This window comes from Xenopus laevis, chromosome 2L (assembly GCF_017654675.1).
Source record: "Xenopus laevis strain J_2021 chromosome 2L, Xenopus_laevis_v10.1, whole genome shotgun sequence".
Classification (NCBI taxonomy): Eukaryota; Metazoa; Chordata; class Amphibia; order Anura; family Pipidae; genus Xenopus; species Xenopus laevis.
In genome coordinates, this window is record NC_054373.1 from 27,715,014 (window position 1) to 27,728,337 (window position 13,324).

Genomic DNA, 13,324 nt, shown 5'->3' on the forward strand with positions numbered 1-13,324 from the left:
GCTGACTATACCAGCAAGCAGTAAAGTTTATCAAGGTGACTTGCCTGCACTGTAAAGGTTACAATGTACTGTACAGTTCAGTGAAAAGTACAGGAGCTTGTGTGGGACCATAGCATTTTCCTGTATATAGCTCTTTGCTCCACCCTTTCTGAAACAAGGTTCCATCCAGGTCTGGACTGAGAATCAAAATAGGCCGTGCCATTTCCGGTACGCAGAGGCCCAAACAGCCCCCCACCAGCCAAAAAAATAATGACTGTCTATGGCAATTTACAGCAGCCCTTCTGGCATTTGCCAGAACCTACAGATTACCAGTCCGGGCCTGGTTCCATCCATGATTCATGACATATTTCACAGCAGGTACAGTGCAGCCTTGAACTGCCCAGCTTATAGTATTCAGAGATGTGCCATATTTGGGAGGTACTCTTCAATATGTATTCCAGTTGTATGACTATATTTATTGTTAATGAACTTGGCTAAACGTAATATCCACAAGCAGCGGTTCTGCACTGGCCTCCCGTGTGATCCTTATGGCTGACTGGTTGACTCCGTACAGTTAGGCTCAACACTTGGGTGGCCAAACCAGACCAACAGGGACTCAAAAGCAGACAAACAAGTGTTTTTTATGGCTGTCTTTAGATTTTTACAACTTCTGTGTTTTTCCCCAGGATGATTCTGCTGTTGCTGTGGCTGATGGCAAAGGCATGAAGTCCTTAGTAAACAAAATGACAGTAGCTTTCAAAACAAAGTCTGTGAATGTGAAAGACAAAGTCATCAGCTTCATCGAGAACACGTCGACTCCAGTAGATAGGTAGGCTAATCCTCCATCTCTGCTAATACATGAACTAGGGACTGTTATAGATGTGCTACCTTACTGGCAGCATGGCAGTTACAAGAAGAGGGGACCCAGACAATGCAGAAAATGTGGGGTTCCCAGCTGAGCGGGCAAAAAATACATAAATCAGGAATGTCCCTTTGTTGTTAAACAACTCCTTGAACTGTCCGTGAGACACAGGGCATTTACAGTTTAACCTTTTGTAAAAAACAAAGCAGCGCCAGCACTGCAAATGACGGTGCAAGGCTTCTAGCCTGTGTTTAGGAGGCAACCGAATATTTTAGGAAGGACCTTTCCTCCTATGGCAGTGTCTATGTGAAGTGCAGGTGTTGAATACATGGCTTATAAGGAACAACTGCAGCAAGTGAGAGGAGTGTTGGAACAAAAAAAATAATAATAGATGGAGTCACACTTTAGCAGCAACTGGAGGCTCCCAGCTGGGCATTCCTGATGTTAATTCTGAAGAATCTAACAGTTGTTTATCAATGGCCTTTTTTTACTTATGTATATTTTTTCTCATACTGTTTCCATATGAATTTGTTACTTTAGATCTCTGCATTAAGGTTCAAGAATTTCAAATAAATAAGTCAAACTGATGCTTTATTAAAGGGGCTGTTCACTTCTAAAGTGACTTTTAGTATAATGTAGACATTTGAAATTCTGAGACAATTTGCAGTTGTGTTTAATTTTTTGTGATTTTTTAAATGATTTAGCTTTTTGTTGAACAGCGCTCCAGTATGGCATTTTAGCAGCTATCTGGTTGCTAGTAGGAATGCACCGAATCCAGGATCCGGTTCAAGAGTTTGACAGGATTCGGCCTTTTTTGGCAGGATTCAGCCGCATCCTTGTGCCTGGCCAAACCAAATCCTAATTTACATATGCAAAGTAGGGGTGGGAAGGGAAATCACATAACTTTTTGTCGCAAAACAAGGAAGTAAAAAATGTTTTTTCCACTTTTTCACTTCCTGTCCCAATTAGGATTGGGTTCGGTATTCAACCGAATCTTTCATGAAGGTTTTGGGGATTCGGCCATATCCGAAAAAGTGGATTTAGTGTATCCCTAGTTGCCAGGGCCTTGTTTACCATAGCAACCAGGCAGTGGTTTAAATGAGAGGCTGGAATATAGATAGGAGAGGGACTGAATAGAAAGATAAGGTATAAAAAGTAACAATAATAATAAAATAGTATGCTCACAGAGCAATAGTTTTTGGCTGCCGGGGTCAGCTGGAATGATGTAGAAGTGAAGGGAAAATAATTTGAAAACTATAAAAAATGAATAATGAAGACCAAAGTTGCTAAGAATAGGACATTCTATAACATAATAAAAGTTAAAGATAAAGGTAAACCACCCCTTTAAGTTTGTGTGTATATACAGCATGCATGTTCAAATTAACCTGATCCCAGTATGCTCATGTTGAACAGCTGGCGAAGATGAAATGTTGATCAAAAGCCAATTGTGTAATCCTATTTCTTGTATTTTCCCTTAAATATATTATTTTAGTCACCGCTTAGGACGCCCGCAGATCATCCCCATGAACATTTGCATGTATACCTCTCAGAGAGTGCTACCATGTTGCTTTGAATATTATTCTCAATGCAAGCTATGCAAATGGCCTCTTTGATATGCCGACAAGAAATATTAACGACACATGGAATTCTATGACACTTTACGATCTATTTACTTTCTTTTCAAGGGAAAATACATGAAATATGAACTTGGTATCTTTTGCTTTGACGTTGAGTTTTCCTTAATGATATCCTTCTTTGTTTTGGTTTGTATTCTATGCCTCAATTTACTCTAGAATCTCTTTCAATATACCCTGGCCAGAGAGGGCGAGTTTGGAGCGGTAAGCCCCATAGTGATCTGTGACACTTCTGTACTTAATCCAATGTCTCACTGTGTGTAGCTTCAGTCACACCGACACAACCCACTAAATTCTCTCTGTAACTCCAATGGGAAATGCTTGTTTTTCTCATTGTTGAGTTTATTGGATCACAAATGAAAGCTTGCCAAATCTAAATTTTTATTGATAAACCCAGGCCCCTTTCCTAAGTGTGTTATGTGGAATGTCAGTGTCACTGATGATCAGTAACAGGTCAGAGGATGCACATACCTTACAGCAGCTGTGTGAGCAGAACTACAACACTAACTCTTTTATTCCATGTATAGCTAATCGCTTTCTATCCAGCTCACCTTTCAATTACAGCGCTGTGCAGATATGCTTAATAACACCTTGCTCTCTTGTGAAGGAATCTTCTTTGATGGCTCTAAGTTACAAAACCCTTCCAATGAGCATATTACCTTTTCTTTATTGCACATCCTTTACCTTGATATTCATTTTACCTTCCCTGTCTACATCTCCTTTCCCAGGTATCGGAATTGCAAGAGTAAATAGACATTCCTAAACAAGATGTAGAGCATGGATGGATACAATGCACACTTAGGGGCAGATTTATTAAGGGTCGAATTGAAAATGTTATGGTCAAAACAAATCCGACTAGGGAATTATTCAAACACGATTTGAGTTTTTTAAAAAATTTATAATCTGATTTTCGAGATTTATTATAAACTGTCCTTTAAGGGCTTTAGCACACGGGCAGATTCGGGGAGATTTAGTCGCCTGGCGACTAATCACCTCTTCTTCAGGGCGACAATATCCCCAAACTGCCTTCCGCCTGCTAAAATGTAAAATCGCCTGTGGCATTGCACTCGCGGCGCTTAGATTTCGGTAGTTGCCTCACGAGGAAACTTCGGGTGGCTTCGAAAATCGAACAGCAATCATTGCATTGCCGCAGGTGATTTTTAATTTTAGCAGGTGGAAGGCACTTCTGGGAGATTGACGCCCCGAAGAAGAGGCGATTAGTCACCAGGCAACTAAATCTCCCCAAATCTGCCTGTGTGCTAAAGCCCTTAAGAATTCAACTTTTTGCCACCTAAAACCAGCCAAAATACTGTATAAGTCAATGGGAGAGGTGCAGTGACTAATAATCGAATCGAGTTTGGTCAATTTAGATTTGAATCCAATTTCAGTTTTCGAGTCATATTCAATTTTATTATTAACTAGTCGAATATTCGAATTTCGAAAAAATCGAATTCATGTGAAGATGTAGTGTTTAGCATGTTGTAGTGTTTATCTTGCACAGGTTCTTTGTAGGGATGCAACGAATCCAGAATTCGGTTTGGTATTCGGCCAGGATTCATCCTTTTTTCAGCAGTATTCGGATTCAACTGAATCCTTGTGCCTGGCCAAACCAAATCCTTAATATAATGTGACTTTTCGTCACAAAACAAGGCACTAAAGAATTCTATAGCCACACACTCTCTTCCCCCCTCCCCCTTTTGCATATGCAAATTAGGATTCGGTTCGGTATTCAGCGGAATCTTTCACAAAGGATATGGGGGTTCGGCTGAATCCAAAATAATGGATTTGGTGCATCCCTGCATCTTTATGGCAGTAGATAAACTAACCTTGAATTTCCTCAAATCTGCCTGTATAACAAGAGGATCCCAAAGGGGAGAATCTTGATTAATTCACTTAAAAATATTATACTCCATTATCGGCGGTTATTTTCATCAAGTCCATCAATTCAAGTAGTCTCCACCCATTAAAGAAGTCAGATGACATCTTGAAAAACTGGAATATTAAAGAAAATATCGAAGTTGATTTGGGACAGAAACTTCCAGTCAATTTGAGTTTATTACAGGATTCGGGATTCTGAAATCTGGAATCTCGGGTCTCTAGAAACTATATTAGGTCAGATTAGCCTTATTAAACATGGATCTCCGACTTTGACCTTTGATAAATGTGCCCCTTGTTATTATGTTCATCTCATCTATTGACTCCATTAAAGAGGTTGCTCACCATTGAGTTAACTTTTAGTATGATATAGAGCGTTTATTATTTTTGGTTCTTGTGGTTATTTATCTTTTTATTCAGCAGCTCTTCGGTTTGCAATTTCAGCAATATGGTTGCTAGGATCCAAATTCCTCTAGCAACCATGCATTGATTGGAAATAAGGGACTGGAATTTGAATAGGAGACGACCTAAATAGAAAGATGAGTAATAAAAAGTACAAATAACAATATATTTGTAGCTTTAGAGACCAATTTAAAAGTTTTCTTAGAACTGACCATTCTATAGCATACTAAAAGTTATGACAATTAAACAATGCCTTTAAGTGGATGTATTAGTACAGAATTTCTGATTAAACTGGATAATAGAGTGTAACAGACTGGCCTGTCATCAAAGAACCCCTTCACAGAAGTGCAGCTTGTTCTAAGCATTCCTGCTTCCTTATAACGCTGGTACTTCGTTGTGTTTCAGGATGCCTTGTCTGTGCATGTTGAACATACTGGGGCTCATTTATAAACACTGGGCAAATTTGCAGTAACTGTAGCAACCAATCAAATGATTGCATTCATTGTTTAATCAGCAGCTGACTGTAAAAACGACAGTTACCGATTGGCTGCTATGGGTTACTGCCCATGAGCAAATTTGCCCAGTGTTTATATAAATGAGCCCCACTGACTTCACTTTACAGGGCTACTACCATAATCCTCAGAATGGCGTCACTGCTACAGCAGCACCTTTACTGCCTGTTTGGCTATATCCAACTACAACTCACTATTCCATTGACTGTCATAATATTTGTACAGGTATGGGACCTGTTATCCAGAATGCTCTGGACCTGGGGTTTTCAGGATCACAGATTTTTCCGTAATTTGGATCTTCATACCTTAAGTCTACTAGAAAATCATGTAAACATGAAATAAACCTAATAGACTGGTTTTGCTTCCAATAAGGATTAATTATATCTTAGTTGGGATCAAGTAGAAGGTACTGTCTTATTATTACAGAGAAAAAGGAAATACATTTTAAAAATTTGCATTATTTGGATAAATTGGAGTCTATAGGAGATGGCCTTTCCGTAACTTAGATCTTTCTGGATAATGGGTTTCCGGATAACGGATCCTATACCTGTACTTCCTGTAGCTGGACATCCCATTAAAAGAAAGCTAAAATATACATGTATGTGATAGTGTTACACTGAGGCTTTGGACCACTGCATCCCAGTGGCTCTTTTTTTCTTACCCATGGCTGGGAGTTGCGGGGGGTTGGGGGCTGGTGGTTCCTGGGAGTTGCACATGACAGTAGCTGTAGTGCAGAATATATCATGTACCTGTTGTAGCCTAATGCTAATATTTGTCCATTTGCAGCTCATTCAACTAAAACGTGTGTCTTGTGCCTTTAATAAAATTGTTCTTGTATTTAGTATCATCATCCAGTCATTCAGCTGCTTTTTAACACTTGTTCACTCGCTTACATTTCACCTTTAGATATGTCCTCCTGTCTCTGCTTCCCAAACTGACATTTCTGCATGTGCTTTACTGGTTAGAACGTTCTGGTAAGAGGAAAGTCTATAACCCGTTTTCCCGGTTTCCTCTGACAGACACGTAAGCAGCAGTGACAGAGTGGGGAAGCCTTATCGGGGTGTAAAACCAGTGTTCAGCATTGGCGATGAAGAAGAATATGATACAGGTAAAATCAATGCAGTGTTCAATGCCAATAACGGCAAGGTAATGCTAAATGTTTGGAAGCCGCTTCAATAAATAAGCAATATATACAACTATTAAAACAATAGTTGTATATTTTATATTATAATTATAGAAGATATTCCAGTTTTCCTCAACAGAAGTACAGTACTTCTCACTCTATTTTCCTATGAAAAATCTGTATGTGGCCAACTAAAAATTATATAGGGAATAATGTACCCCTATTGTAAAATATATGGATATTATAAGTCATAGAGGAATTTAGTGACCCTATACAGGAATGATGCCAAAGGCCATGTGCTTTTATACACATCATGGAACTCCAAGGTGACATCTAATATCCTCATATATTAAAAAATGGGGTGCATTTTTTATTATAATACACAAGTATCTGTGAATCATGTGACATTACATCACTAAGCACCAGTTTAGCTGATGACATCACTAAGAATCGTTTCATGGGTCTATTATTATAAGGCTACATGTTCATCAAGAATTTGCAAGTAAAAACTGGTTAAACAGGGTAAAGATGGTGGAACTGGTCCCCCGGGGGGCTTGAAGCAGTGGCAGGTGACTCAACCTGAAGGACAGTTAGGAGGAGAATTATGTAGAATAGGTATTTATTCTCCTAGATAAACTTAAAACCCAGCATCAAGGTCCGGTAAAGGAGAAGGAAAGGCTTGCAGCACTTGGGGGTACCAAATGTTAGGCACCCCCAAGTGATTGTATATACTTACCTGAAACCCCGGGATTACCCCTGGCCGGTGCAGTTTTCTGCTGATAGGAGCACCGGCCAGGGGTTATTCCAGTGAGCACCCCGCACCGATCCTGGACTGAAGAAGATCGCTCTGTGGTGCTCACTGGTATAACCCGGGGCCGGTGCAGTTTTCTGCTGATAGGAGCACCAGCCCGGGGTTTCAGGTAAGTCAATACAATCACTTGGGGGTGCCTAATATTTGGCATCCCCAAGTGCTGCAAGCCTTTCCTTCTTCTTTAAGGTGAGATTTGGTGTCCTAGATGTTTTTAGATCCGACTGAATGAGTGATACTCTATTTTCCTAAATCTTTTCCAATTTCATGTGGTAAGGGTGCCCTGAGCAATAGTTGGACCTTTAAGAGGGCCCCTGCCCAAAGGTTGGGCCTTCAAGTGGAGCTTGAGCTCTTTAATGGAGTCAACCACTGATTAAGGGAAAGACCTCAGTCTTGGCTATTTTGTACTACTTCCTTTCAGATGAGATTGATAGCTCCTCTATGTCCGACGATGACCGCAAAGAAATTGTTAACGTGCAGACGTGGATAAACAAGCCTGACGTCAAACACCATTTCCCGTGTGATGAAGTCAAAGAAAACGGACACAGGTTCCCAAGGTTTGTGTGAAATGCATTAAATACAGTTATTTAGGGACAAGCCTAATGTTGGACAGGAGCATCAAGGGCCCACCAGCTGGAGCTCTTAAACAGTGTCTTCTTGCTGAGAAAAGCCCCGGTATCCCAATATTTAAAGGAATTGTTCAGTGTAAAAATAAAAACTGGGTAAATAGATAGGCTGTGCAAAATAAATAATGTTTCTAATATAGTTAGTTAGCCAAAATTTAATGTAATAAGGCTGGAGTGACTGGATGTCAAACAGAGCAGAACACTACGTCCTGCTTTTCAGCTCTCTTGGTTTACAGCTGGGGTCAGCAACCTGCGGTTAACTCAAATATATAGTGCCCACTGGTATGATTAAAGGCAGATTCACTGTGCATAAAAGTTTAAAGACCCCTTTCCCTCCAGTGTCCAGCCACCCCCGCATTGTGTGCCACTATTGTGTCATGATCGCTAACGCCATGATGAAGGTCAGGGCATGATTATCCCGCTGTCCATGATAACATGGCTATAAGGCAGAGGGTTATATATGCCCAGACTGTATGTCTCTCGCTGTGCCCCCCCCCCCCGCCCCATAGGAAGCTGATCGCACACCAGCTAATGCCCAGGGTTACCTGGGTGCCGGGTCCCATGTGATGTCCCGCAGCAGTAAAAGAAAATAGCATGCTTGATATCCCTGCGGATCGCTACATGTTGCCTGGGTGCCGGGTCCCATGTGATGTTCCTGGGTGCCGGGTCCCATGTTATTTCCAACAGCAGGTTCGGCTCATTCTGAAGAAGTTGAAGAAATCGCTTATAACAAGTTGAAGACATCGCTTGATATCCCTGCGGATCGCTACATGTTGCCTGGGTGCTGGGTCCCATGTGATGTTCCTGGGTGCCGGGTCCCATGTTATCTCCCGTAGCAGGTTCGGCTCATTCTGCAGAAATTGAAGAAATCTCCTGAAATCCCAGCAGATCTCTAAAGGTCTTGCTCTCTATACAGCGGCAGCCTGTATGTGATCTGCGTGTAGTGGGCACTATATATTTGAGTTTGATTTTGAGCCTGATGGACCCCAAAGCCAGAGTCCAGCAGTGCTGCAGCAGGTGCGAGTGCTATAGACGTGGATATGACGCATATTATAATGACCTCTATATCCCTCACCTTTAACTGCTGACACTGGCGACTTCTTCAGTGTGTGAACCCTGCTCCAGCCATTACTATCTACATTGGCTACAGGTGCAACCCCTTCCCACGTATACCTGAAGCTCCTGCTATGGACCATGTTAGTAAGATCTAAAAGGGAACAAATGTAGACTTATAGAGAGCATATTACAGAAAAAAGGGAAAAGCCTAATCACCTTCTGTTTGTTGTATTCTGTCATTGTAACAGTTAAAATTGAAAAAATGTCAAAACTTTTTAATGTTTATAAGCTGTGTTATGTTTTGTGGCTCCAGACTAATTGTCTTTAGTGTAAGATGGGGCAAAATGGCTCTTTTGATAGTAAAGGTTGCTGACCCCTGGTTTACACTGACTGGTTACCCTGGTTAACAGGCAATAACCAATCAGAGACTTGAGGGGGGGCCACATGGGTCATAACTGTTGCTTTTGAATCTGTGCCGAATGCTGAGGATCAATTGCAAACTCACTGAACAAATATATACCATGTGGCCCCCCTTCAAGTCACTGACTAACTCAGAGTTAGAGAGCTGAAAAGCGGGAAGTAGTGTTCTGTTCTGTTAGACATCCAGTCACTCCAGCCTTTATACATTACATTTTTGGCTAACTAACTATATTAGAAACATTTTTTATTATGCACAGCCTATCTATTTACCCAGTTTTTATTTTTACACTGAACTGTTCCTTAAGGAGATTCTTTGATGGATTGTAATATAGGCGAAAAGGCACTGTTTTTCAAAACAAATTGCCCACTAGATGCCAGTTTGCCGAAGTCTATGGGAAAATATTTTAGATAAATCACAGCAGCCAGTTTGGCAGCTTCCAAAAAGACACATTTAGAACTAATTCTGTATGGGTAGCTGTGACCTCCTGGGTGCTGCAAAATCCATTGCAGGTTTAACTAGTGGTAAGTAACATGTAAACGAAATATTGCAGTTGCCGCATTAATCATTGCAAATATTTTCCCTCTGTTCACATGTCCAGAAAAGGAGGGTGCCGACCCCTCCCATGCAAAGCTCTTGGGGTACATCTATGAGTAAGATTAGGGTGTGCTTTTGAGTTCTTTCTGGGAACCAATTCATCCCCTGACTGTATTCATGATTTTTCTTTACCAGGCCCTGGAAAGTAGTATTGGTTACTTAGAAGCCTTGTAACAATTCAGTTATGTATTTAATACATATTAATGTTTATTCAGGACATGCCTTTATTTATTTATTTTTTTCCCCTTCCCTTAAAGCCACCTTCTGGTAACGGCCACCCATATGTACTGCCTGAGAGAGATCCTATCCAAAAAGGGATTTGCCTACATACAGTCTCGGCAAGCTCTAAGCACTGTTGTCAAAATCACATCGAAGAAAAAACATCCTGAACTTATAACGTTTAAATATGGAAGCAGCAACCCATCCGGGGTAGAAATCTCTGCAGTGGAAAGGTAATCACGATTTCCTGGTTATAGAGGGATGCAACGCATTTTGAGCTTGTACAAAACCAGTTAGAAGTCCTTGAACACTTGAAATGGCTTGTATGTATGTAACTACCTCCAGCATGCTAAACTGTTGCTAATAAACAAAGAATTCTTTCTATTACCTGCTCAGCGGTGTAAAAAAACTCCCAAAATTGTCAACACTCATCCATCTACAATACTTTTTCCTATTCTACAGGTGTCCAGCTCTTGTGTTTCTTGGCCCACGCAAGTCTCATAACCCACTACTTTTAACCCACCTTTAAGGGGTGGTTCACATTTAAACTTACTGTATGTTATAGAATGCCCTATTCCTAGCAACTTTGCAGTTGGTCTGCATTATTTTTTATAGTTTTTGAATTATTTGCTTTCCTCTTCTACATCTTTCCAGCTTTCAAATGATGGGTCACTGACCCCAGCAGCCAAAAAACTATTACTCTCTAAGCTTACAATATCATTGTTATTGTTACTTTTTATTCCTCTTTTTAAGTTCATTCCTTCTGCTATTCATATCCAGTCTCTCCTTCAAACCACAGCCTGGTTGCCAAGGGAAACAGACCCTAGCAACCAGATAGCTGCTGAAATTCCAAACTGAAGAGCTTCTGAACATAAAGCTAAATAATTGAAAAACCATAAAAAATTAAATACAATTGCAAATACCAATGTCTGTGTTATTCTAAAAGTTTATTTACTCCTTTAAAGGAGTGGTTTACCCTTAAGTTAACTTTTAGCATGTTATAGAAAGTCTAATTCTAAGCAACTTTTCAATTGGCCTTCATTTTTTCTTTTTTATAGTTTTTGAGTTATTTGACTTCTTCTTCTGACTCTTTTCAGCTTTCAAATGGGGGTCAGTCACTGAACCCATCTAAAACAAATGCTCTGTAAGGCTACAAATTAATTGTTATTGCTACTTTTTATTATTCGTCTTTCTATTCAGGCCTCTCCTATTCATATTCCAGTCTCTTATTCAAATCACTGCATGGTTGCTAAGGTAATTTAATTTAGACCCTAGCAACAAGACGACTGAAATTGCAAACTGGCGAGCTGCCGAATATGAGGCCAAATAACTAAAAAACCACAAATAATAAAAAATGAAAACCAATTACAAATTGTCTCAGAATATCATTCTCAACATCATACTAAAAGTACATTTAAAGGTGACCAACCCCTGAGCCACAGAACAGGGTGTTCAAAAACCTTTGACTGTTAGTGTATGTAAAAACCTGTATTCTATTTATTATTAACCGTCTGCTTTCCCCCTAGGTATCTAATCCCTAATGCCGGTGATGCTACCAAAGCCATAAAACAACAAATTATGAAAGTCCTTGATGCCTTGGAAAGCTAACAAGATCTTCATACAAAGACATATTTAAATATATACATACAAATAACGTGACTCGACGTGGAAAGCATGGGACCTTTTCTATCGGTTGGTGGGCTAATAAACAGTTTATTTAATTTCCCCTAAGGGATCTATTTTGTAGCTCTCGTTTTGGCACAAGTTCTTTTGTATGATCATTTTGAGACGAGAGTTCCTCAGTGGACGGCTCCACACAAATGTGAGACGGAACGGATGATATAGCATTGCTTATCTGTGAGGCTAGCACATGCACGATGCTCTCCGCTGAGAAATGCAGTATCTTATCAATTCCTTCTCATTCATGGGAAGACAACACTCAGGTTACCATCTCTACAGTGGCCCATGCAGAATAGCTCTGCCCATCTGTCACACGATGGGGACACGTTCCTGGAGGACTATATCATTTACCGGACACCCTGTTTCCATTGACCAACCCCCCCAAAAGTGTGCACTAACATAGTGTTCTTAATGGATTATGTTTGAGCAAAATGTAACCTGATGTGAATGTTCTATAGGGTTTGGTCCTGATAGCTCATGTTATATTTAGGAAATTATGTGCAATTATTATTATTTTTTCACATTATTAATAGAGGATTTATTGTATTAAAAGCAGATATACCGCAGAACAGAGGGTCCCCATACAAGTGATGATGACACAAAGAACTATGGGAAGCCCTTGGATAGGTTGATTCCAATCAACTTTTCAATTGGCCATCATATTTTCTTTCTTATAGTTTTTTAATTAATTGCCTTCCTCTTCCATCTAAAAACAAATTCTCTGTAAGGCTACAAATGTATTGTTATTGCTACTTTCTATTCAGGCCTCTCCTATTCATATTCCAGTCTCTTAATCATATCAATGCATGGTTGCTAGGGTAATTTGGACCCCAGCAACCAGACTGCTGAAATTGCAAACTGGAGAGAGCTGCTGAATAAAAAGCGAAATAACACAAAAGCCACAAATAATTAGAAAAATTAAACCAATTGAAAATGGTATCAGAATATCACTCTCTACATCATACTAAAAGTTAATTTAAAGCTGAATAACCTCTTGAAAAGTTTTTACCTTTATACTGATTTCAAATGAATCTATTTTTTTTTTCTCCAAGTGAATAGATATTACATTTATCAAGCTTACCCTTGTGCCCCTTTATGTTGGCGCAATAATGAGTATACAGTGTTCTTCTAACCAGGGGCCCTGAATAATGTAACTTATCAGGGGGGCCCGAGTGTTATTATAACTGACTGCCATAACGAGTTGAGATTAGGAGGAAGTGAAGCACTTCCAGTTAGTAAAAATGGAATCCTAGATGATTGCACCTTTGATTATTTATGTATGACGAATCTTCCATTTGCTTGTACTCCATGCTGTCTTTTTTTAAATGTTTGTTCTAGTGTTTCTTTTTGGGAAAATATCTGATCCCTGCTCAACATCACTCTCTTTGTATTAACCACTATTCCTTCATTCTTCTAATCCATTTATAAGAAGCTAGAAGTTGGGATGTGATATATGATCTTTGTTTTAAGGCACAGTTCTTTTCAGATCGATGATAAGCTCCTGAACCGGCTATCGCTCTTCTGAAACTATAA

General features: G+C 39.8%; 1 protein-coding gene across 3 annotated transcripts in view; it reads left to right on the plus strand.

Moving 5' to 3' along the window:
• The window catches only part of tbc1d23.L (TBC1 domain family member 23 L homeolog), a 41,670-nt gene extending 29,835 nt beyond the window's left edge, over window positions 1–11,835 (plus strand). For 2 of the 3 annotated variants that reach the window (XM_018246012.2, XM_018246013.2), the window contains exons 14-19: window positions 666–808; window positions 2,635–2,679; window positions 6,284–6,372; window positions 7,617–7,752; window positions 10,150–10,344; window positions 11,638–11,835. In XM_018246012.2, coding sequence (XP_018101501.1) covers window positions 666–808; window positions 2,635–2,679; window positions 6,284–6,372; window positions 7,617–7,752; window positions 10,150–10,344; window positions 11,638–11,719 — 690 coding nt within the window. In that variant the 3' untranslated portion in view covers window positions 11,720–11,835. The remainder of the gene's footprint in view (window positions 1–665; window positions 809–2,634; window positions 2,680–6,283; window positions 6,373–7,616; window positions 7,753–10,149; window positions 10,345–11,637) is intronic. The other variant, XM_018246015.2, reaches the window with a different exon arrangement.
• The last annotated feature ends 1,489 nt before the right edge of the window (window positions 11,836–13,324 follow it).